Source organism: Myiozetetes cayanensis, unplaced genomic scaffold, assembly GCF_022539395.1.
Source record: "Myiozetetes cayanensis isolate MyiCay16 unplaced genomic scaffold, myiCay2020 scf2-11, whole genome shotgun sequence".
NCBI classification, from domain to species: Eukaryota; Metazoa; Chordata; class Aves; order Passeriformes; family Tyrannidae; genus Myiozetetes; species Myiozetetes cayanensis.
In genome coordinates this window covers 109,700,242-109,724,206 of record NW_026087411.1, presented here as the reverse complement: position 1 = coordinate 109,724,206, position 23,965 = coordinate 109,700,242, and the positions used below count along the sequence as shown (strand labels likewise).

Genomic DNA, 23,965 nt, shown 5'->3' with positions numbered 1-23,965 from the left:
CCAAACCTGAATCCCAACTATTTTGGTGTGCACCACAGGCTGTCTAGGCTAGATACAAATCTGATTGAACTAGGTGATGCCTTTGTGTACGGCAAACACTGGATCATTTCATTATTTCAATTAAACTGAACAGCTTTTACCTTTTCAGATCAACAGTGGTGACGTTGAACACCACTCCTTTGAGCCACAGGATCATGAAGAGACGCTGGGAGAATGGGCAGTTCCCAATGCTTTCTCCATCTATACCAGCCTGAGGGATGGAAAGAGAGGAAAAATGGATTTCAGACTTATTAGTCATTTACCTCCCTCAAGATAGAAAACAGGATGTCACAAAAAAATAAACATTTTAAAAATAACCAGCAGTGCCTGTTATTTAATATAGTTTATCATCAACACAAGAATGGAGTTATTGCAGGATTCAGCCTTTGTCAGGAGCTCAAAAATGCAACATGGAGCCTCTCTTGAGGGCTGCCCTGGGTGAGGAGATGTGTCCTTTGCTAATGGCAAGCAACATCCAAGATGTTCTCTCAGTTACTCTCATCCTACAGGAATTCCAGCTTTGTGAACAGGAGAGAAAAGCTCAGGACAGGTTTTTTGCTCAATTAAAGTCTGCAGATTATATCAGCTTAATATCTGCTTCACTGTTTTACTATCGAAAATGTGTACTTTATATTTAAACCCAAATACTCTGGACTGACTCATTCTTCTTCACATCCAGTAAAGCAACCTCAAACACAAACAACCAGATCCAGACATAAATCTCCATCTGAATCCTTCTGAGGTTCAAGGTAGATCTCAGCCACCACATTCAGTCTGTTCCTATCTCTAGTACCTAATGAGTTGCCTACAAACCACTACAAAACAATATAAAACTGCTAGTGTTAGCACTGAGGAAACAGCCTATTTCTTCCTCTAAAAATTTATGGTCCTTAGCCATGCAAATTCTGACTTTGAGCCATGGAGGGATACAAATAACACCAGCTGAACTGAGCCAAAGCTGCGTCCAAGGACAACATCCTTCTACAATAATTATGCTTGTGGCCAAAGCTTTCAGGAAGATAATAGTTTTGATAGATTTCCATTTTAATTTGTGGTACCATTGTGTTTATAAGATTCTTATAATCCTGGTGAAGCAACCAACCTTCCGTTGTTGACCCACATGGGTTGCATAACTGCATTTTATGCACAACTGTATTTTATGCACACAGTGTGTGTCTGAAAATGGCTGATGAAAGAGCTAAGCAAATAAATGCCCTCTTCCTTTGGAGACAATATTATATTATTCTGTTGGCTCTCATAAATTTTATCTTATTAATATTCAAGCTGTGAGGTAGCATTTCTCTGTCTTAAAGAAAGAATCAGTTCTAATTATTGCAGCTCTGTGAAACATCCACAGCGCAACTAGAAACATTTTGAAATTAGAAATGTCCAGCTGTTACAAATTCAGGCCTTGCCTGTGAAATGACATTTCTTGTCTTCAAACTATGGAGAGAGTGTGGATTCAAGGCTTGGAGCCAACTTGCCATAAAGTTTAGAGCTATGTAACGAATTTTGCTCTGGATTCAGATTCAGTTTCAAACACACAGACTCTAGAGGTATTTGGATAGAGGAAGGAACAGTTTGGCTGCAGTTTGTCTTGAAACTACGGATTTGCAATATGTCTGGCCCATGGCATATGCAAGAATCAGCAAACAGTGAGGGTGAAAGAGTGGCAGGGCATGAGGATGAGAAGATGCATTGTCCCATCTACCTGAGGTGTGAGTAGCCTGGTTCTGTAAAATTTTGTAAGTTAAATAGTTAGCCCTGTTCTGCAAATTTCATTGTTGCAACAGCAACAATGTCACCATGGGAGTACCAGGCACCACCAGGCATGCCATAATTACTGCAGAGTCACAGTTGCTGATTAAACCATTGCCAAGAACTTTTAACTTCTTACCCTTCCTCAGAAGAGGCAAATGCTATGGGAGAATGCAGCAATACAACACCAGATTTCCCCTTGGCTTTTTCACCATCTTAATCATAACTGCATCCTTCATAATGGAGCTGGATGACTGTGTCTGCAAACAATATGTTATAAACTAGAATTTGAAGAAAAACAGATCGATGACTGAATTAGAGGGTGAGAGAGTGCAGGCAGAAGGGCTGATTCTCATCTTACCTTCTCTGGAACTACTCTGGCTTATAAACTCATTGAATCTGATTTTTCTTCACCTGACTGCCTTCAAAGTAAGTGCAAAACCCTAGTTTGCCAAGTTCTGCGAATACCTTGAGAGCAAAGGGGTCTTGTCTCACAGCAACAAGCAAAGCTCCAGCTCTCCTGCAAGTCTCCATCCTGCATGGAGGCAACCTCCTGCCTGGCCTCACCACCCACTCCTTGTGCTGCAAGCACCAATGTCATGTTTTTCAGGAAAGAGACTCAGAAACACCATTTCCCTGCTCTCTCCAACTTTATATTCTCATGCAAAGGTTAAGGGTTACCCAGATCTGCATTTTTTTACACATTCTCTGTCCTTCAAGGAAATGGTGAAAAACTCTCTAAATATCAGAGGACTAAAGGGGGGGGACAGAGCAGCTGAATTACAAGAAAGAAACAGAAGTGATGGGTCATGTGAGGCTAAGGGATGCAGAAGTCATTGGGAAAAGGAGAAAGATGTGAAATCTGGAAGAAATAAGATTCACTTGGTGATCAAAAATAAAATTAATTGTGTAGGTCAAACGAGGCCTCCAGTATCTTCCCAAAACTTCCAAAGGAGTGGGAAACATTAATTGCTAGAGACACACTGGGAATAGGCAGAGGAAATTCCAGAAACAAAAGATAAACTAAGGAAAAAGTACGGCATGATCTCTGTTCAAAGCTCCTGGATCTGGAATCCAGGCTCATGATTTGGGTGGGGACTGACTCATGGGTTTTGATCTCATGTGACTGGCACAACTGAAAATGCTACCACAAATCACAAGGCAAACTGGTGACAGAGGAGGGAACAGAATCAAAACCTCCTCAGCAACACAATTTATCCATTAAATTCAGATATTTTTCTGCAGAAATTATAGGCAAGGCTTTGTTGGTTTTGTGAATCTTTTGTCATTGCTTCTAACAGAAGTCAGTAATTCAATGTTCAGTACTCAGAAAGAGCAAAACCTTAGTAAGTAATAACTTCAAAGGCTTATCAGAGTGTTGTGAGATCCCTTGTGAAGTCTATTAACTACCAGGAAGAGATGAGAAAGAAGAGAGAACTTCCCAGGCTTAGTCACTCTTCAAAGAAAAACAGCTTTCTTAAAGAACCCCCAGTAGTGCCTAAACACAAATCTATTACACATCTCTCCAAGGGTAAGGGCTCAGAAAGGCAGGAATTAAATAATACCTTAATCAAGATCAAGAACTCAAACAGTGGACGGAAAGAAAGGAGCAAATAATTGACAAGCTGGAGAACCACCATTTATTTCTGCTGCTGTTCACAAATGAGCATAAAAGCTTCTCTGAAGCACAGTAAAAGTGATGAACCACTTATAAAAAGGAGCAAGTTGATGATATATGCACTCTCCCTGCCAGTAACATCAGATATTTCTGATATAATGATTGCAACTAGGGACAGTTCTGGCAAATCTGATTTAATGACTGCAGCTAGGGATAGACTTGAGGCTTTGTGGGCATGGATAAAGGAGACAGAGTTGTTAAAGTGCACTATAAGCCCCACAGCTGTGAAAGGGGTTTCTGAAACTTCTCCCACTGGAGAAGAACCTTATCTGAAAAGGTAAATTTCCAGACTGACTGTGGAAGAGTAAAACAGATTTGAGGATTTGCTGGGTGAGACTCTTTGGCCAATGCTCATCCCACTGCAGTTTAACTGAGATGCCTAAAGGAAGGTCTTCTCAGCAGGTAAGGACAAGATGCACATCTGAAAGATGATTGTGGCCACCTTTCACTTTATTTGAATCCACTGAGTATCTGATTTTAGGTGGGATGAATGGGGACCACAGCAAAAAAAACCTGGAGTTTGCAGAGGCAGAATTTCAAGAGAATTATTTTGCTCTATCTTGGAAACATCACTTTCTGCTCCCATTTCTTCCTACAAGCTTACTTTTATTTGGTTACTTACTAACAAACTATGCTTTTCTACTAAATCTCCAGCTGTTTAGGTCCTTCGCACCAAATGATGCAAGGTCCTGCCCTGGAACTTGGTATAATCACATCAGGAAAAGCACACTGTCATACCAGCTGCTGTCATACCAGCTGCTTGCCTCTATCTGAGTAATGGCAAGAATGGACAAGATGTTCTCCTTTATTAATTATAAGGCACTCCTCCTGAAATAGTTCAGCTATTTTTAATGAGTTAATTAAACCTTAAAGACAGTTGTGTGCACAAGTGGGGGCTGCAGAGACACATTATCAATTAACATACTTAAGGAGGTTTTGGGAGGGAGAAAAAACAGTCTTGGTGATTTTATGAGCTTGTGTCAAGTGTTTTTGTTGGGTCATGGCAGTATCAGGAGACTCCAACCACTGCACAGCACAGCTGAATGATATGAACAGGGAGCTCTCCTCAAGTTCAAGCTAATACTTCATTATAAATGAAAAAACTGGAAAAAACTTCCTCACATATTCCAAAAATAATCCAACTGGTACATGCACAGGGACTGCAATGTACACAGACAGCCGTATATTATTTTAATAACCTTAACGGAGGGGAAAAGGGCAAGTTTCAGTTACTCCCAAAATAGAGACCTTTAGAGAAATACACTATCATTAATAATGACTAAGCATCTATCTTAAAAATGGCAGTGCTGGAAAGAGTTGCATATCACAGAGCACTGTGATTTTTCCAGGCAAATAATATATTTGGGTTTTCTTTCATTTTTCACTCCATTGAGGCCAATCTTTATGTGGGCCAGGGGTCTGTCAGACTCTGGGGTAAAGCAGGGAGACACTTTTGATGACACTCAAACACTCCTTTTCAAAAGGATTTTAACAAGTTAACAAAAGCAGTCAGGCTAATTTCACCTCAACGTTTCCCAGTAAGGATTAAGGAGGGATTTGATTTCATCATCCCTACAATCAAAATTGAGACTCACATTACACATGGTTACACCCTCTCTGTTTTAAAATTGGGAACACTCCTGCCTTTTGACACTTACTCCCCTTACGCTCAGAACCCAAAGGGGAAGTGAAAATCCTATTTGAAACCCAGAGCAGGCCAGGAAATACCCTATTTATTCTGCCATTAAAAAAAAAAAATCTGTCTTAGTAATTATACCACACACACAATAGCACAAATCTCCATTGTAGGGAAAAATCACTGGTTGCAACACGAGATCAGACATGCCAAGGTATTGCTTTAGTAAGGATCATTTCTTTCCAGTTTCTTGTCTTTTTTCTTTCCCAACTTCTGATCCAAATGTAAAAGCCAGTGAGCAATTTGGAGTGCCACCAACGGAGAGGCAAGCTAAGAAGTGCACATTCATAGAGCAGCACTGGTAGGTCTCAAGTAAGAAGTAAATCTCGTTGCACAAGCCCTGTGTATCACAGGACGCTCTTGTTGACTGTGGCTCTGGTTCAGGAAAAGCATTTAAGCATGTGCTGAAATACATCCCAATTCAGAGGAAATATATGCTTGACGTTAAGCATGTTCTTAAGTCCTGATGATTTCAATAGACTTAAGCACATACTTAAGTGCTTTCCTGAACGGGGGCCTATAACAACAATAATAAATTTGGTGTGCAGCATTTTAACTTCATTAGGCTTTTTTCTGAGATTTTATTTTGCTAGGAGAAGCTCTGAGCAGCAGCCTTCCAAGGGAGGGCAAGACAGAAGAGGAATATACTCCTGAGGACACACACAGAGAAATAGGCTATGTGCATATATGTCAAACAAAAATAGAGCATTTGCCTGGAAGACTGTCAGGGTAGTGACAAAACAAAAAGGAAGTGGTGAAACTCTTTAGCCAGCTCCCCAAAAGCCAGCCAAAATGTTGTCCAAGTTTGGCATTACATACAGGCACATATTATAGATGCACATAAGCTTAACTTGGTCTGCGCTGCCGGCCAATTTGAGGCGAGCTGGCTTGTTCCACTGGGTTCAGACCAGCTGGGCAGCGCGTCAGCAGAGCTGAGGATCTCCAGGGAACTGTCACTGCACTTCTCAGATCTCTGCACTTTTGTGAGAGATGTGTTTGCACTCCTGAGACATTGAGGATTTTCAGAAGATGGAAGTGCAGGTTGAAGACCCCGTGGACAGGACAAATATTATCTTTAGGTTTGGTAAGTCGTGATTTTGCAGCTTTTTTTATTCATGTGAATGGCAGCACGGGCAGGAAGGGATCAGTCATACAGGTCAGCTTCTTTCTAGGGGATCTTTTCACTACAGCTTGGGATACTCACAATTAAAGACCAGAGTCATCTTCCACCTCAGCTGAGGTACTGGTAGCAGAACAGCTGCACGCACAGTGATCAACCTGCACAAATAGGTCTCAGTTTCCTCAAGGGCTTTGTTAGAGCCACTGGCCACTGCATATGTTCTGCATGAAACATGTTTTTCTCTGAAATAAACTTTGAGATGCCCCAGAACTCCAGTAATTCAGGTTCAATGTAGATGTATAAAACTACAGGCTAAACACAGGTATATAGTCTCATCACAGAATCACAGAATGGTTTGGGTTGGAAAGCACCTAAAAGATCACCTTGTTCCAACCCTCTGCCATGGGCAGGGACACCTTCCACTAGACCAGGCTGCTGCAAGTCCCATCCAACCTAGCCTTGGACACTTCCAGGGATGGGGCAGCCACAGCTTCTCTGGGCAACTCCTTCTAGTGCCTCACCACTCTCCCAATAAAGAATTTCTTCCATATATCTAACCTGAATTTCTTTCAGTTTGAACTCACCATGTGAAAATGGTTCTATGCTATTCCATCATCTCTTCTTTCTTCAGAGAACTGAAGGCCAATGATTTGACAAGGATCAACAGAATAGAGAAGCACAGAGTGGTCTGACACCCTAGACCAAGAAATTATTTTGTTCTCATTTATATTTATAGATCCCTTACTTATCTTTGCATGTAGCCAACTTAATGAGGAATTACTACTAGATAATTAAAGGTAGTGGGAACTACAATTAAACTTCCTACACCAACACACATTTATGAATTAAGGCTGGGACAAATTTTTTTTTTTTCCAGGAGACCATATTCCAGCATGCTCTGCTGAGAAGAACTTCTGCACACCAAGACTGACTTTCACATGGTGGTATATAAGGGAAAAGTCTCCAGAAGAGTGAAAGTCATTTAGTAACATCAGCAGTATTGTAGAAAGAAATCACATAGAATATGTATTTAATTTATATTTTTTTAATGTCAGCAAAACATGAGCTAAAGGATGGGTGGCAAATGCTGGCTGACATTTCCACAGTGGCTAGCAGTTTTAGGTCCTGTGAGACAATGCGAAAGCAGCTGACTTCTCACAAGTATCAATTCTCTACACTTGGAAAATCAGGCCACAAGCCACCCAGAATGAAAAGCTGCTTTTAAAAGCCTTAGTAAGAAGAGAGTATCACTGTGAGCTGTGACTGTGAGCTTCTTGAGCAACTAGAAAAAAAAAATTAAGAGTGTTGTAAAAGAAAATCTCTATTGGAAGAATATTCTTTGAGGAGCTCACTCAGATTTTGACAAATACCTGATGGAGATGTGCAGTGGCTCTGGCCATACCACCTTGGAAACAGGCCTGGACTTGTGGTCTTTGGCCACCCCCCTGAGGGTAGGCAGGGTGCTGGGACCACACAAAGAGCATGGGGTCCCAACGTGCAGCTCAGCAGGACTCCCAGGGCTCCTGGCTGCCCAGCAGCCCACCCACCAGCCAAAATTTTCTTTTAAAATTACTGAGACTGTTTCAGTTTCCCTCCTCACAGAAAACCCACCACAGCTTCTCTTCAATAACGTTGTGAATGTTCTAAAATGTTTTTTTTTTTTTTGAGACTTAGAGAAATTTTGAGCAAAATCTTGACATTCTTCAAAACCCAAAATTGCCAAAAATTGCCATTCTCATCACAGCTCGTGATAGCAGATTGTGCACAAAGCTCATGTGCTTCTGGACACAGAGGACTGAAAGTACAGGTGTTTCTTTCGTGGCTTAAAAAAAAAAAAAAAAAAGTTCATCCTTTACACTTCTTCCTGAGCCTTTTCCAGTCTAATAAAGCAGTTCTGTTCCTATCACTCACCAGTGTCATGGCACAGGATCCTGGGTACCCATGTTAGCCACTGGATGTAACCTCAGAGAACGGCTTTAAAAAGCTTTGTTTTTTGGTGACCCATCAATATTTCATTGAGACAGCATAGGAACAAGAAAAGAACTTAAGAAATGTCAGATATACAAGCTTAACGCATAGATAGATACTAGAACAAATGATTAAACCGTAACTCACAAGCACATGCAGAAATCTAAAGTTGATAAGAAAAGACAACGTGGATTTATCAGGAACACATGACATTAATTAAGCCAAGTAAATTTTGTTCTCTGCCAGGGTTCCCAGTACTGAAGGTAGAAAGAAAGCAGCAGGTACCTGGAAGGTGAGCTCTTTTATGTTTCCAACATCAGCTCCAGAAAGTATTTTATTCAACAAAGCAGGGAATGAGACCTGTATGAAATTACTGCAAAGTGCTGATATAAGTGGTTGGAAAATATTTATGAAGCAGTAATAATAAATTTTTTCTGCTATTCTACAAACACAACAAATAGAGGTACCATGAAGGCCTATGACAAGATGAGTCATATTTAATGTTTCCATTAGCAAAATGGGGGAAGGAACAGACAGAACCTTGCAAAATTTCCTGACAACAACAAGCGCAGAAAGGTTATCGGTATTTCCCAGGAGAGAAGCAGACTTCAAAGCGATGCTAAGAAGTTGGAACAAAGTGTCTGAAGTCACTTAAATGAAATTTAGGGAAATTAACCTCAAGGTGTAAGATGTGAGAAGAACAAAATGCGCCATACAAATGCTGGATGGGGAATAGCGGGCGAGGCTGCGAGGGCGAAGTGAAAGAGGTTTTACGTGAATCCCAAACAATAGGAATCATCAGCATACGCATCTACAGGCAACAGCAACAGGATAATGTGATGTACATGCAATGTTCTACCACAACATAACAGTCCTCAACCATGTATAAGACTTTTTTCACAAAGAGGATGATTTTCCATTGTTGTTCGTGACCACAGAGGATGGGATTAAGTATTTTGCTTAATTTGCAACAATAAAGCTTTGGGGGGGGGGGGTGGAATCCAGTGTAATTATAGGACTAATGAAACACAAAGCAGGCTTTCTACAGAGGTTGTGTAATCTGCGTTTAGTGGAGGCTTTTAAGAAATCAAAAGAAAATAAATGGGTAAAATTGGTCTTGATTTATTTCATCCTGCTGCAGAGTGGAGAGGGGGCATAGGATGTTTCAAAAATCCTTTCTATACAGTCTACATTAGTGACTCTGACAATAAAGCTGTTCTTGCTGTCAGTGCTGGATGCTTGGTGGCACAGACTTGCTTCTCTCTGACCTGCACAGGATGAAGTCTGGCCCCAGTGAAATCAATGGCAATTTTGCCCATGACTTTGACAGGACCAGAATTTCACTCAGAGGTTTCATGGCCAGAAGGGACAATTATAATAATCTTTCCTGACCTTTTGCATCATACAAACATAGATCTCACTCAGCCTGTAGCCAACACCTTGTTGCTGAACTAGAACATATGTTTTGGAAGGTTTTTCAGGAGAGGCACATGCCTGACATAGAGTGGTAGTAAAATCCCCTCTAGCGTTGCCTGCTTGCATTGCAGGGAGAAGCTCTCACTCCCTGGGAAGTCAACCACCAACATCCCACTTGTGGAGTTTTCCTAAAGGTGCCTAACTTGTAACATCACTTATATATGTAATCTTTTTTTCTTATCTATCAGCTGCATTTTTGCATGTGGGTTTAAGTTCTGGAAGGAACCTCAGTCACAGGATTTGGGGAGGCAAGACACAGCAGTATTCGGAAAATCATCCTATTTTTAGTCAAAGTCAATAGAGATGCTGAAGCATCAGCTACTGCTTGGTTTTTTTGGATACAACAGTGTATCTCATAGGAAGAGGCATGGACTTTGAACAAGAAAGCCACAAATCCTTTTTCATTAAGACAAATTAACTTAGAATCATAGAATGGTTTGGGTTGGAAGGGACCTCAAAGACCATCTTGTTCCAACCCCCTGCCATAGGCAGGGCAACCTTCCACTAGACCAGGTTGCTCCAAGCCCTATCTAACCTGGCCTTGAACATTTCCAGGGATGGGGCATCCACAGCTTGTCTGGGCAACCTGTGCCAGGGGCTCACCACCCTCAGGTGGTGAAAAATTAGGAAGAATTTCTTCTGAATGTCTAACCTAAACCTACACTCTTTCCACTTGAAGCCAATTCCCCCTTGTCCTGTCACTCCAGGCCCTTGTAAATAGTCCTTCTCCATCTTTCTTTTAAGCTCCCTTCAGGTACTGGAAGAATCTTGTCCTGCAAGATATTGATACTGGGTGGCTGTTCATGCTCTGTATATACATAATGCAGCTCCTACATTTTGGAAACTCATGCCTATAGGGTCATACAATAGTTTTGGTCTTTTGGTGCCACACCTATTAGTTTATTACATTCTAATATAATAGGTGGTATGTGCCCCATCCCTGGAAACATTCCAGGTCAGGATGGACAAGGCTCTCAGCAACCTGATCTAGTTGAAGATGTCTCTGCTCATTGCAGGGGAGTCCAATTAGATGACCTTTAAAAGGTACCTTCCAACTAAAAATATTCTATGGTTCTATGATAATATACCTGATCTAATTCCAGAACAGTTAGTATTCATACAAAATATTCCCACTGATGATAAATATTCCACTGGATTCAGTAAGAGCAGAGTCATACTTTGGATTCACTAGTTTCTTTCTAAAAAGTGATTTAAACCACAAGTGGTTTTATGTGCTCTGGAGAAAGAAACTGGGAATTAATCTTATTTAGCTATTCACAAAGCACCAATTTTAATAGTTTCAAATATTGATGATTCTATATCCTGAGAGCTAATTAGATACATTAAAAAAACATTCCCCCTGGAAAGCTGCAGAAAATAAAATGAGACAGATCACTGTCAGAAGGTGTCACAGGCAATGCAAATTATAGCCAAATTATTCCTGTTTCTGGTAGAGATCAGGTGCAAATACAGGAGTCGTTTCTCCAAAGCAAGCTCTATGCAGAGCTCCCATTACAGTACCAAAATCCTGAATGCAGTTTTTCTTGTAAGAACTAAATCTGTGCACATCTGGAATTTGCATGTCTGTTACAAATCTATGAGCCAGGGATTTCTGACCAGGGTAATCTGGTCATATGGCATATTCTGCAAATGTTGGTGAATTGCAGCCAAATTTCCATGCCTCTAAGCAGCGTATCAGACTAACAAATAATAACAGCAGCCAGGTGCTGAAAGTTAATGCTGAACCCGAAATCAGATCCAGGGCTGAATTATTTATTGAAATTCCATTACTTCATTTGCACTCCTAGAAGACAGAGTCACTTGCAGGCACTGCAAATAAAGGTCTGGACGGTGGGGTGTTGGTGATAAGGGCATTTACCACACCAGCTGACCCCAGCACAGGCCATAATCTGCCCTCAGGGGTCTCATTTTGTATCCTATTTAACATCACAAAAATACTGTTCATCAGTGATCCAAGGTCACTGGACTAAAAGAGCACTTGGCAGCCCTCAGGAGGTGTCCCCCAATGGGCTGGACTGGGCCTTTCTATCTCCTTTTGCATCTCCAAAGTTCAAGATGCTGCAGAGGGTACAGGAGAAGCTCCATCCTGAGATGTGATGAATGTTTATGATTTTCACCAAAAGCAGATCAAGTTACTTTGCAAAGGAGCAGCATATCACAGGCTCAAACTAGTCTTTGGTCTGTTTGCATCTTGGTGTGACTTCTCAGTGCAACCCACAATACCTCCAATAAACTATTTACAGTACTACCATCATTTGGACCAAGACTTACTGCTGTGAAAATACAAATGCAGTATAAACAACTTTTCCGGTTTCCAGATACTCACAGATAAATAATTACAGAGTTTAGTGATTAGACAATAGTTTTTCACCTTTAATATTTTCTTACCTGCCAAAATTACAGTATTTGTTCATCTGATCATCTACACATACAGTCATATTTAGGCATTCAAGGGGTGTTACACTACAAGGTAGTCTTTTCTGATAGCCATCTACAAAGGAGGGGGATGCAACTCTCTCTGACTATTTCATTAAACAAGAAACAGAGAGCAAGTTCTGAGTTTGTAAATGTAAATACCTGTGATGAAAGCAAGAGTCTGAGACATACACACAACCAGCAAGCAGTAGTTTCTTGTGACTCACCTAAAAGCAAAACAATTTGTGTGTTCAGTAGCAAATGCTCAAGAAAACAGTGATGCCTTCCAAAAGCTACTGAGAAATTCTGAGTAAGTGTGGATATTAGTAGCAGTATAATTTAGAAATATTTTACAGTACAGACTTCTGAAATTAATGTATCATAAATGTTGTAAAGAGAAAAAATAATTGGTTTGGTGAGTTGAGTTTGGATTGCATTTTTTGTTTACTCAGCATCCCAGTGCAGAATGATTCCTTAAATCCCTGTGTCTGTACTGTTTGAGTCCATTTGAAATGCTCCAGTGATGTGCCTCTAAAACTTCCCATAGGAAATGGCTTTGACAACTTTCTCTGAACCCATTTTAACTTGATGCCTAGACTGAATTTCCTCTAATTTTATTTTATTCTATTATCCAGCATTAAAAAAAAACAAACAACCACTTTAATTACCTTTAACTCAATGCTATTCATTAAAATAATTCATACTTTTCATCCCTTTATACAAAATCTTACTTAACTATGCCATTGCACTTTCCCCAGCACCTCTTCACCTCTTACGACCCTCTTGTTTCTGGGATCCTTGACTATGCCATCTATTCCCAATATCATCTGTTCTACAGGATCACATTCACTTAATCATCGTTAAAATTTGTCACTAGAGTTTATTCTGAACACTCAAATTTGGGCTGATAGATCTGAATTTTGGGCTGTGATAGGAGCACCTCGTACTTCCTATGCCATGCTTGTGCTTCCAACATAGACATTATCTTAGATGGATTAAACAAAGATTTCATTCCATCAATCTACAATCTTTGCAGTCCTCTACACCACTGCTATATATTTCACATTTAAATATTTCTATTATTTTATGTAAACTATTTTATATTTACGGGTTCATTTTGTATTTCCAGTTTCTCGTGAGAGGCACAGTTAACCTGCTTCCCAGTCTGGTTAATGCATTCATTAATTCACACCTTGCCACCTTCTGGTGCCATCCTCTTACCCAATCAGGTAATTGGGCCTAACCATCATCTCTACAGAAGGGCTGAATATCACTCTCCTTCATTTGAGAAGTTTCTGTGGCAGCATTTTGGTTTATCCTGTGCTCCCACAGCAGTTCCCATGTTCAGGCTGTTGGAGAGCTGTTATCCTGAACAACTGCAGCCTGCAGAATGCCATTGGAACTCCATACACCAAGTACCCGTTGAATAAAACTTATTGGAACATCCAGGTTAATGAGGTTATTGAGAAACTAGCATTTGGCAAGGGAATTTCTGAACATTTTTTAGGCATTTGTGTGCAGTTAGGCCCAATTTCCTCAAGTACCTGAATAGGCTCTGAAGAATTAGCTATATTCCTCTCTAAAATGGAGGGGCTTTTTTTCTATTACTGTGAAATGTCAAGCACCCAGGTGGTTCTTGAAAAATAAAAAATACAGAGAAATCCTGTAATTTCACACTTCCACTGAAAAGCTAAGCACCTGTTAGTACAAAATCCGTCTTTCTGATAGCAAGGCACAACTGGCAGTACTACTAACTGCACCCAGTCTCAAAGACCTTGAATATGGCTTTAAATAAATGTTAAATAAACATTCAAATAAATTTTTAAAATAAATTTAAAAATTAGTAATCCTCGGTGCCCAGAGTGGAAGAGATGTACAGAGGCTAATTATAATAAGCTCTTTTGCCCGTGGCAGCAAGGTGCTGCCATGTGCAGATGGGGTTGGGAGCAGTGGCCAAGGTCGGGGGAGAAAGGCACCTCCTTCCCCTGGAAAAGAAAATCAGTGTTTCAAAGTTTGTCTCTTTGTTAGGGTAGTGGGAATGCACTTCCCCTAAATTCCCGTCCTGGTCACATCCTTTCTCCAAGGTTGGACCTGAGTAGCTGTCTACAGTCAGCATTTTTAATATTGTTAGTATTATTCTTGTTGAATCATCTCTTCTGAGATAAACACTGAATCATGAGGCCACTGGGCAGAGATTGTGCTCAGCCCAGTGAGAGAACAAGGTGTTCCTGCAGACACATATCGTAGGGATGATGGTTTCAGCGTACCAGGATGGGCAGGTGCATATTCCCAAATCTGAAACAAGTCTTCCTGCCTTTATTACAGCCTCAATAGTGAGAAGTAAGACTTATGGGGTGTTTAGAGTAACATGTAATTGGAGATGATTTAACCTCAAAAGATTACATTCATGCACTCAGAAGCTCCTTGTGGCTCCATCTCTGAGTAGGGTGAGTACTTAGTGCTTAATGCAGAGAAAACGAGAGATCATTTTTGAATCTCAAACAAGACACAGCTTCAGGACTGGATCTAGAGCTTAACAGGGGGACTCAGAGATATGGACTTGAAAGGGAAAATAAAAACAACTATCCAAAGTTAGAGCATGTCAGAACAAGAAAGAGCAACTCAGTAACTCAAGGCAAAATAGAATTCCTTGTCAAACTGTATGAGTGAGCTAACACTCATAGAAGATAATTGAAATGATCCAAATGCTAATTGAAGACTGAAAATAAGCTTAATAATTAAGGAGTTTGGTGCATTGGATCCTCGTGGCATGTCCTGAACACTTAAAAGAACCGAGCACAGAAAAAAACCTAAAACTGCCATTCAGAGAGAACCTAGAACCTGCAAGACTATTCCATGATTCAACCCCTCTTCATCCAGGAATAGCTTTTTAAAAAATACTATGAATAAAATAAACAAACAAAACAGGTCTCCAGTCACACACTGAATCAGCAGCAACGGCTCATCACAAAACACAGGGCAGTGAAAGAAAATCATTTCCTCTCATGATATGCACTCGTATCTGTTTGAAGTTGCCCATTCAGCAGCTAAAAGCAAAAGGAAAGCAGTAACACAACGTGCCTGTTGACACACACAAATTGAATCACAATCTAGAAAAACACCGGCAACAATAGCGATGATCCACAGGGGCCAGTTTCTCTGATTACCACTCGTTTCGGACAACGCACAGGTACAGACTTGCACCATCACACAAAATGACAGCTCTGTGCAGGATGTTTATTTGGGTGTTAAAATGTCATAGGGAGGACAAGCTTGGCAATTCAAAGCACCTGCCCAACCTGAAAATTAATTCTGTATTTTGTGAGGAGTTAAACCACAACATTTGAGTAGTTTCTACAGTCTAAGTAAAGAGAAAAGAAGGGATGCAATTTTATCTGGACAAGCTACTGGGCTACACAGGTATGAAAATGAATATTGATGCAAATGTTTCATAGGGAAGGAAGCCAAGGCACAGGGACATGGTATGGCTTAGACAATGACAGACAGAAAAGGAATTTGGTTCCCTTATCTCCCACTTTAGCTCTTCCTTCATCTCATCTTCATGGTCTGACCTGTACTGACACAGTACTCATCTGCTCAGCCTTTGGAGGACCTTCCAAAGTCTGGCCCTTGCAAACCCAGACATGATTAGCATATAAGACAAGCAACAACATATTTAACCGCCACCTGAATTTATCACATCTCATTATCGCACCCAGGACACGTAAGCAGCCTCTCAGCATCATTTATATCAGACTGGTCTCAACCAAATTTGTGCTGTCTTTCAGAGACACAGAAATCAAAGATTCCCTCTGTGCTTGAACCAAACCCCAGTTTGCCAAGATCGCAATCCCTTCCTGGTTTGTAGATTTGGTGGCTTGTTTATTCCTTTACTGTCCTTAATTGTGTGTTTTCATTACAGGATTATCTAGTCTTGATCTGAATCAGAGGCAGAAAGGGCATGACTTCTTTGGTGGTTTGTTTCAACAGTTAATCACCTTTGGAATTACTATTAAGCTTAGCCCTAACTTGACTACATTAGACCTCAGGGTGGTCTAGAAGAAGGTGTCCTCGTCATGGCAGGGGGCTTGGAACTAGATGATCTTTAAGGTCCCTTCCAACCCAAACCATTCTGTGATTCTATGTCTAGTTATACTTATTACCACTATATTAAAAGCCACCCATAGATACATTTAATACTGTGGTCAAGTGACGTTTGCTCTTTTACTTAAATGAGAAAGACTGCCTTAAGGAGGGCAATCTTAAGTATTTTTACCCCTTAAAATTATTCTTCTCTACATCTTTTCCAATATCGTAACACACATTAGCTCTGCGTGTGTTTAAAATGCCCAGCCAAAAGATAGCCTAAACCTTGACCCCTCCCTACTAATAACAATGGCAAAATAAAAAGGTAAGAATGCATAGCTGTGACTAGTCTGATTTATGTGTTTATTATTGGAATATTTACTGTGAATTACTAAGCAGGTGTGGCACATGAACAGTGAATCAGTCATGCTAAGTGCTGTACAAAACCCAAAAGACACAAGAGCTATGGCTAAAGGACAGAGCACAGGACTGGAGTGAAATTCTTGCTGGATGTCCTTGCACAAGGCCCCTGCTTCTCAGCTTCTGTACCTCTGAAATGTTGACCATGACAGTACAGTGCTTCAGAGTTGCTATAAAAAGGCATCTGTATTTTTTTTTAATCTCAGGGACTGGGTTTTACAAGGATAATCATGTTCAGAGATGGCTGGCAAAGCATGGAGCAGCCTGCACAGTCTCCTTTGCAGAAGTGGGATCTAAGAACACTTATTAGCTATCAGCATCTAAGAAGAGTAGAGATCTTCCATTATCATCCTGTGCTTTACTAACAATTATTAAAAAAACACACACTCACAACAAAGGCACAGCTCCTGAACATTTAAAATACCACTTTTGCCTAATTAGAATTGTTGTATACATAGTTGTTTAGTTTTTATCTTACTAGTAATAAATCCTAATATTATTCTCCCCAGTCAGATCTCTTTTGTCTGTATAAACCTTCTCTCAACTTATAGCAATTGTGGGGGGGCTGAGAGAAAATTGGCCAGAGCAAACCCACAACAATGCTAAACTATCTTTTCTGAATTACAGACTGTCAAATGGTTTTTGAGATTGAGCATACATGGATTAGCTGATCATAATTTGAACTCCACTGCTAGCTTGCAGCAGAACACTCATGGGAGGTGATGAGGCCTTTTCCAAGCAGTAGAGCATTACACTTAACTAGCAGCAGAAGTTAGAAAAATTTATATCTTCTTTGGCATTTTCATGGCCAAGACAATGGGAAGCTAAAACCATACCTAAATCAAGCAAACGTCCTCTGTGCATAAACCCCATTTACAGCACCATGAATAGCTTTTAACACCGGAAATATTGGTGAATGATGAAGGGAGTCATGATAATTTTTTTAGTCCAGAGGAAACCAAATATTTGGTCAGAGAAGCTGTAGATGCTCCATCCCTGAAGTGTTCAAGGCCAGGCTGGACGGAGCTTTGAGTAAACTGGTCTATTGGAAGGTATTGAAAATACTATTCCCATATATAATCTTTCCAAATTTTATGGAATTTAAAGTAAATGAAAATCAGCTTTGGTCTTGAATATTAGGCTTTGATACAGGTGAGTGTCATGGGCTTCTGTCATCTGCTCTGCACACATAATTAGTTTTATCAAGAATGAGGATTTAGAAGAGCCAACTGTCACTATCTGAGCAACTGCATCCTTAATACAGTGTCCTCAGGCCAGAGAATCTATATGAGGAATAGCTTCAGCTCCTACTGTCCTACAGATTCATTAATAAGTTATTACAATACAACCCTCAATTAGTGCTTTATCTCAGTTTTATGCAGAGTTGCCAATAACACACATAAAGGAGCTATTTTAATGTATTTTGGCAATCAGGGATATGGGGGAAAAAACTGGAGAAGCACCTGAGCTCCAGATATCCGATACCTCTGAGGAAGTACTTGAACCAGGTTACCCTGAGGACCAACATAGAAATCATGGGGATTAGGAGACTGATATAAATTTGTGAGTCTGAATGTACAAGAAAACAAGCAGAAAAAGCAGAGAAGTTGGTCCTACAGAAGATACAACACATCTGCACAAACTCTGAACTAGAACTAGCTCCTGTTCAGACACTTCATAAAGCTCCCAACAGGCTGTACCTAAAAGCAGACAAACATCCAGTTTCCTCTGGTTTGATTTCTTTTATGCCCAGGAAATTGAGATTTTCAATATGCTTTGTCAGAAGACAGTTCTATATTGGAGACCTGATCCCATCATATATTTCTCTCCTATTTTAAGTGGTGTTCAGGATTCTGAACCTGCCCTGGGATAAGCATGAAGAATGTTCCCTGATCCCACTATGTGTCCACATCTGCAGGAGAAGGACTGGTATCAGCATTTTATCAAGGTGAGGAGAGCCTGAATACCTTGCTTTGGATCACTGAAGGAAGCAGAAATGCCCAAAAATAATAAAAGCCTGCCAAGAATTGGGGTAGAAACCTGGTAATATTACTGAGCTTAACATGTTGAAAAAATTGCACAGTGGGACCTTTTCATAGTTTGACTAGAAAAAATAATAAAAGTCAGCATTTGCAGCTGGTGAGAGCTCTGCTGCTGTTTTCTGTTAAGATAAAGTGCTGAAACGCTGATTTGTTTGCAGAATGGAAAGTCAAAAAAACGTTGACTTGGATTTTGACAACACTTGGGCCTTTTTAGCAAAGTTTTGCTATGGTGCATTACAGAACGGTATCTCAGGTGCTTTGTGTCCCAGTCTCTTTTCTGAGACCATCTCCTCTTCTGACACTGTAGCCATGAAATTTCTGTGGTGCATCAGAGTCACTGAACAGAAAAGGAATCTGTGTTATGTCACAGAAGATCCACTTCGCCACCATTAAAGAAGGATACATATAGAAGGGTAAAATCATAAACATCCTAAAAGCTGTTACGAAATTATTCTTGAGAAGGACAGAATCACAGTCATTAAAAAAGAATCATGTAATTTAACAGAGTCAAAGAAAACATCCAATGGAGTCATTATTCTACATCCAATGGACTAATTCTACATTTATGCAATCAAGTTGCATTACAAACTGCAATGACATGTTGTAAATGTAATCAGTTAGAGAAAGTTGTACCCTTAGGTATTATTAGATAAAATTGCTGGCTTTGAAACTGCAAAACGCAGCTGGATACAGTTTGAATTACTTTTGTTCCACTGTAATAATTTCCAAGTTTTAAGTTTGATATAACAATCACTCCAGGAATATATGATGCCGATTAAACTCCTCAGACCTACAAAAACGAGGTATTTTTTAACTCATGACTCCATATGTACACATATATCACTACTACCATATCCAGATGAGTTTTACTGCATGTCAGCAATACAGAAGAAGTGCAAACAAATGGGGAGAGCAAGGGACAAGAAGGGAAAGGAAATACAGATCTGTTTTGGACTGTGTCCATGTTGAATTTTACTGTGTCAAACAAATCACTTCAACCTATTTTCAAAGTCCCTACTATAGCACTTTAGGTAGCTGCTCGTATTTCCTAATTCATGTAACATTTATAGTTGGAATTCAGCACAAAACTAAACCCTTGCTTATTCCAAATGATTCTCCCTGACTTTGAGTCAGTCTTTGCTGAAAAAAGAAAGTATCATTGAAACCTATTTATGTACGAAACTAACACACAAACTCACAGCCCTTTAATGTCTGCCCAACATTAAAAAGGGGCAATTTGAAAAAATTACCAGAGATATTAGCTGAAAAACGGAAATACTACCCTAATAAAATAGTGTTTAAGTTACCTCTTTGCAGCACTGCTGGGATTATTTTGCTGCCATATTTTGAAAAGTTGTGTGCCATACCAGAACTAAGTGATATTGTTGCTGTGATGATCAGTATGTTTTCCTAAGCAATCCTTACACAGCCTTTCATCAAACTCTATTTGACATAACCAGGTGACCTGATGATAACGTTAAACTCTGGAGCACAGGCAGACGTACTTCCTGCTGGCTCTTCTGGAAAGGATCCCTGTGTATTTTTGGGATGTTATGTCAAATGATCTCGGTGACATTTGCTGCTCTGGAATAGCCTCAGCAGAGCCATGTATTGCCGATAAAAGTTCCCTGAGGACACTTACTGGAGCTTCACTGTCATCGCTGAACCACGACACAACAACCTGTGAGCCTGACGAGTCGTGTGCTGCCAGAGATGGAAAAAGAGCAACCTGCAGCTAAACATAGAGCACCCAAAGCACACCAATGGCTATTTCTCAGTACAAGTAGTAATAACCAGGAATATCACCAGTTCTCCATGGTAAAATTAAAACAGTATTTACCCAATTTGACTATGAGGCTCAGAAAAGCAGGAATAAGGAAAGGAGTTAGCAAGTGGAGTTTAAACAAGATCTCAAATACACTTAAGCTGGCCTAACTCTAATTGTCACAGACATTTATACAAGGAAAAAAAAGCAAACCATGGCAGATCAGGTTGTGATTCACCTTGAGCCATAAAATAATGATTAGATCATGAACTTAGGCAGGACACAGAGCTGAAAATCCCTTCTTAACTTGAGATCCAGTTTCCCAAGTAATCCCAAAAGCATTCCAAACTAGTTTCAAGGTGGCAGGGATAGTGCATACATCCCTGCCAAGTCATTTTATAAACTTGGCCTGCTTGAACTATTTACTGCCAGTCTCTAATATTCCCACCAACGAGGCACTTGTCCTGACGCAAAACAAAATCTGCAAACACTCAGAGAGAAAACAGACACACAGACATACAGACTCCGGGTTGTATAATTCGGGCTAAAGCTTCTTTAAAGTATTGTTTTTCTTCATCACAAAGAAAAACAAGCAGCTTTTAATTTTTAAACATTTGCTAGGCAGCTTTTGGTAGTTCACTGAATTGTTTTCTTTTAACAACATAAGCTTAAAGCAAAATTAAATCTTGCCAAGATGCATGTTTTTCCCGTTTTTTTATTATTTTATTGAAAATGCTTAATAAAAAGGTAAGAGAAGCAACTATCAGTCTAGGCAGCATTTCCCTCATTTAATTGGGTTGGTAGTGTAGTTGCTATTGATTTGTCACTTCAGTCACTCCTGATTTGACAAGATCTAAGCAGAGCCAGGGTTACACTGAAATATCTGAGTCCCCCTGCATGGAACTTATGAAACACATTTATTGATGTTTAAACAAACCTAGTAAAATTATTTTCCTCCCTGGTGTTTAGACTACCGGTAAACCTTGTAAATTTTGTGACCTTAATACTAAGGCACAAGGCCAGCACACTGGAGGAGAAGACTCAGGCTGCTGATCATGCGCTGCCTCATGGAAAGAAGTTTGGAAGAGACATGAACTGTGTTGCCTTCTGTTTGCTTAACAGCTTCAAATGGATAAAAATTCAAGATCCATAATAAACCCTGTGCTCATGCCACTTCCAGGGCGACAGCTGGAAGCATCAGAGATTGCACACACTGTGTGTGTCTGCTTTGTAGGGTGGCTGCGGCTCCTTCAAAATGTGAAAGGCTTGGCCAACCTCATTACCAGGGGTGCAAAAAAATGTTATTTTCAGTCTTGGAGCACCAGGCAGGCTGAACCAGGTGTCTCAGTATCATTACTATTCCTTGTGCTTTTTCAATCTTTGTTATTTCCTCTTTATCAAGAAAGTTTTACTAAACATAGGAATGATTTTGTATGGAAGCCAAAAGCTGAGCTCATAATACCCAGCAAATACCCACACTTTTTACGAAATAGAAATGAACTTGCACCCTACAGATCTGATGCTGATTTCTACTCATCACCAAAAAACTTCTTGAGGGCAGTCTATGAATCAAATACATTACAGAGCCTGTATTGTCATAACGGGTTAAAAGTTTCCTATCAACTTATCTCTCCCATTTTTTAAAGCCAATATTTGATAACCTTGAAACTCTGAAACTGAAATCAGATTTCTTATCAGAGGGACTCTCTTACGTTAAAACCACAAAAGCCTTAATAGTGGAGAACAACTGTTTGTACCAGGAGTAACATTATATCTTCCACTAAGAATATGTGGCAGCAGTTCACCAAATTCCAAACCAAGGCTAGTTCAAATCACCTTTCGGCAAAGGTAACTTTAAAAAAACCCAAACAAAACAAAACAAACAAACAAAAACCCAACCAAACAAACAAACAAAAACCAACCAACCAACCAAACAAACAAAAACCAACCAACCAACCAAACAAACAAAAACAGCCCAGAAAATGCACAAAAAAAAAATCCCAGAATTAAAAAAATAATCTTAATAATCTTACACCTCCCTGAGATAATTTCTGTGATAATTCTGTCTAAAAATCCACGAAATGAAATGCTGGAGATAACAAAGGGCTCACGGGTTCCTTGTATGTGTGTTTGCTGCTCCAGGAGATCAGGACCATTCCAGGACTAACCTCTTCTCTTTGTGATCATCCTGTAACACGGAATGACCGCAAGGGGCCCTACAAATACTGGGATGCTGCTAGTCCTTGAACCTTCCTTTGGCTGGTACCATATCCATGAGATGCTGCAAACTCCCCAGCACTGTGCCTGGTCACACACACAGTGCTCACCTCCATATCAGAGGAAAAGGATGAGAGCGTTCAGTGCATTTAGAACTTTATGTCTTCAGCTGGCAGACAGGAATGTGTTTTACAGATCATCTCATTCCAACCTCCCGCCATGGGGGGGGACTTCTTCCATTAGACCAGGCAGCTCTAATCCCCATCCAAACTGGCCTTGAACATTTCCAGAGACGGGGCAGTCACAGCTTCTCTGGGCAACCTGTGCCAGGGCCTCACCACCCTCACAGTAAAGAATTTGGTGCAATCTAAATCTGCCCTCTTTCCATATAAAGCCATCACTACATGCACTTGCCAGGAGCCCCTTAAAGCTCTGGAAGGGGCTCTGAGGTCTCCCCATGGCCTCCAGGCTGAACATCAACTCTCAGCCTGTCTCCATAGCAGAGTGCTCCAGCCCTATGGTCAACTTAGTGGCCACTTCTGGACTCTCATTCCAACAGAACCAGGTCTTTTTTATGCTGAGAACCCCAGAGCTGGATGCAGCACTCCAGGTGGGGTCTCATAAGAGCACAGTAGAGGGGCAGAACTCCCTCCCTCGACCGGCTGCTCACATTGCTTGTGATGCAGCCCAGGATACTGATGAACATATCCATAATATTAATCCATCGATACCACGATGACTCCTTCTACAAATAGCTGCCTGCTAGCTCACCCCACATCCTCCTACTACCATGATGATACCATCTTTTCATTATCAAAAATATGGATTAAGATATATCTTTTTATAGAGTGTTTCAAAAGCAGGAAGACTTTTAAAATGAGAAGTACTTTGGCCCATTTGTGTGGTTTGACTGCTTTCTAGACTACACTCATTCTGAGCAATGCAAATAGGCAATTTTCTTTGCATCATATTTTGTTGTCCATGTGTACAGCACACCTCTTTTCAAAGTAACTTTCTAAATACTAGGCACTGCTCTAATCCTGAAGGGCAAGGAATGTACATCCAAACACCTGTTTCCACTGCAAACAGAAAGAAGCCACAAAAGTTCTGTGGTCCTCCCCTATGGATTGTAGTTTTGTTACTGCATGTAAAAAGAGCACAATTTCAGTTTAGCCATTACAGTATACAGGTGTAAGATCACCAAGAAAACCTAAATATACCTTCCACTGGGATGTTATTTATGCAGAGCCACTTTGCTTCTCCA

General features: G+C 40.3%; 1 protein-coding gene across 2 annotated transcripts in view; it reads right to left on the bottom strand.

Moving 5' to 3' along the window:
* The window catches only part of CLIC5 (chloride intracellular channel 5), a 77,347-nt gene that overhangs the window by 31,872 nt on the left and 21,510 nt on the right, over nt 1-23,965 (bottom strand). For both annotated transcript variants that reach the window (XM_050316260.1, XM_050316261.1), the window contains one exon: nt 141-250. In XM_050316260.1, coding sequence (XP_050172217.1) covers nt 141-250 — 110 coding nt within the window. The remainder of the gene's footprint in view (nt 1-140; nt 251-23,965) is intronic.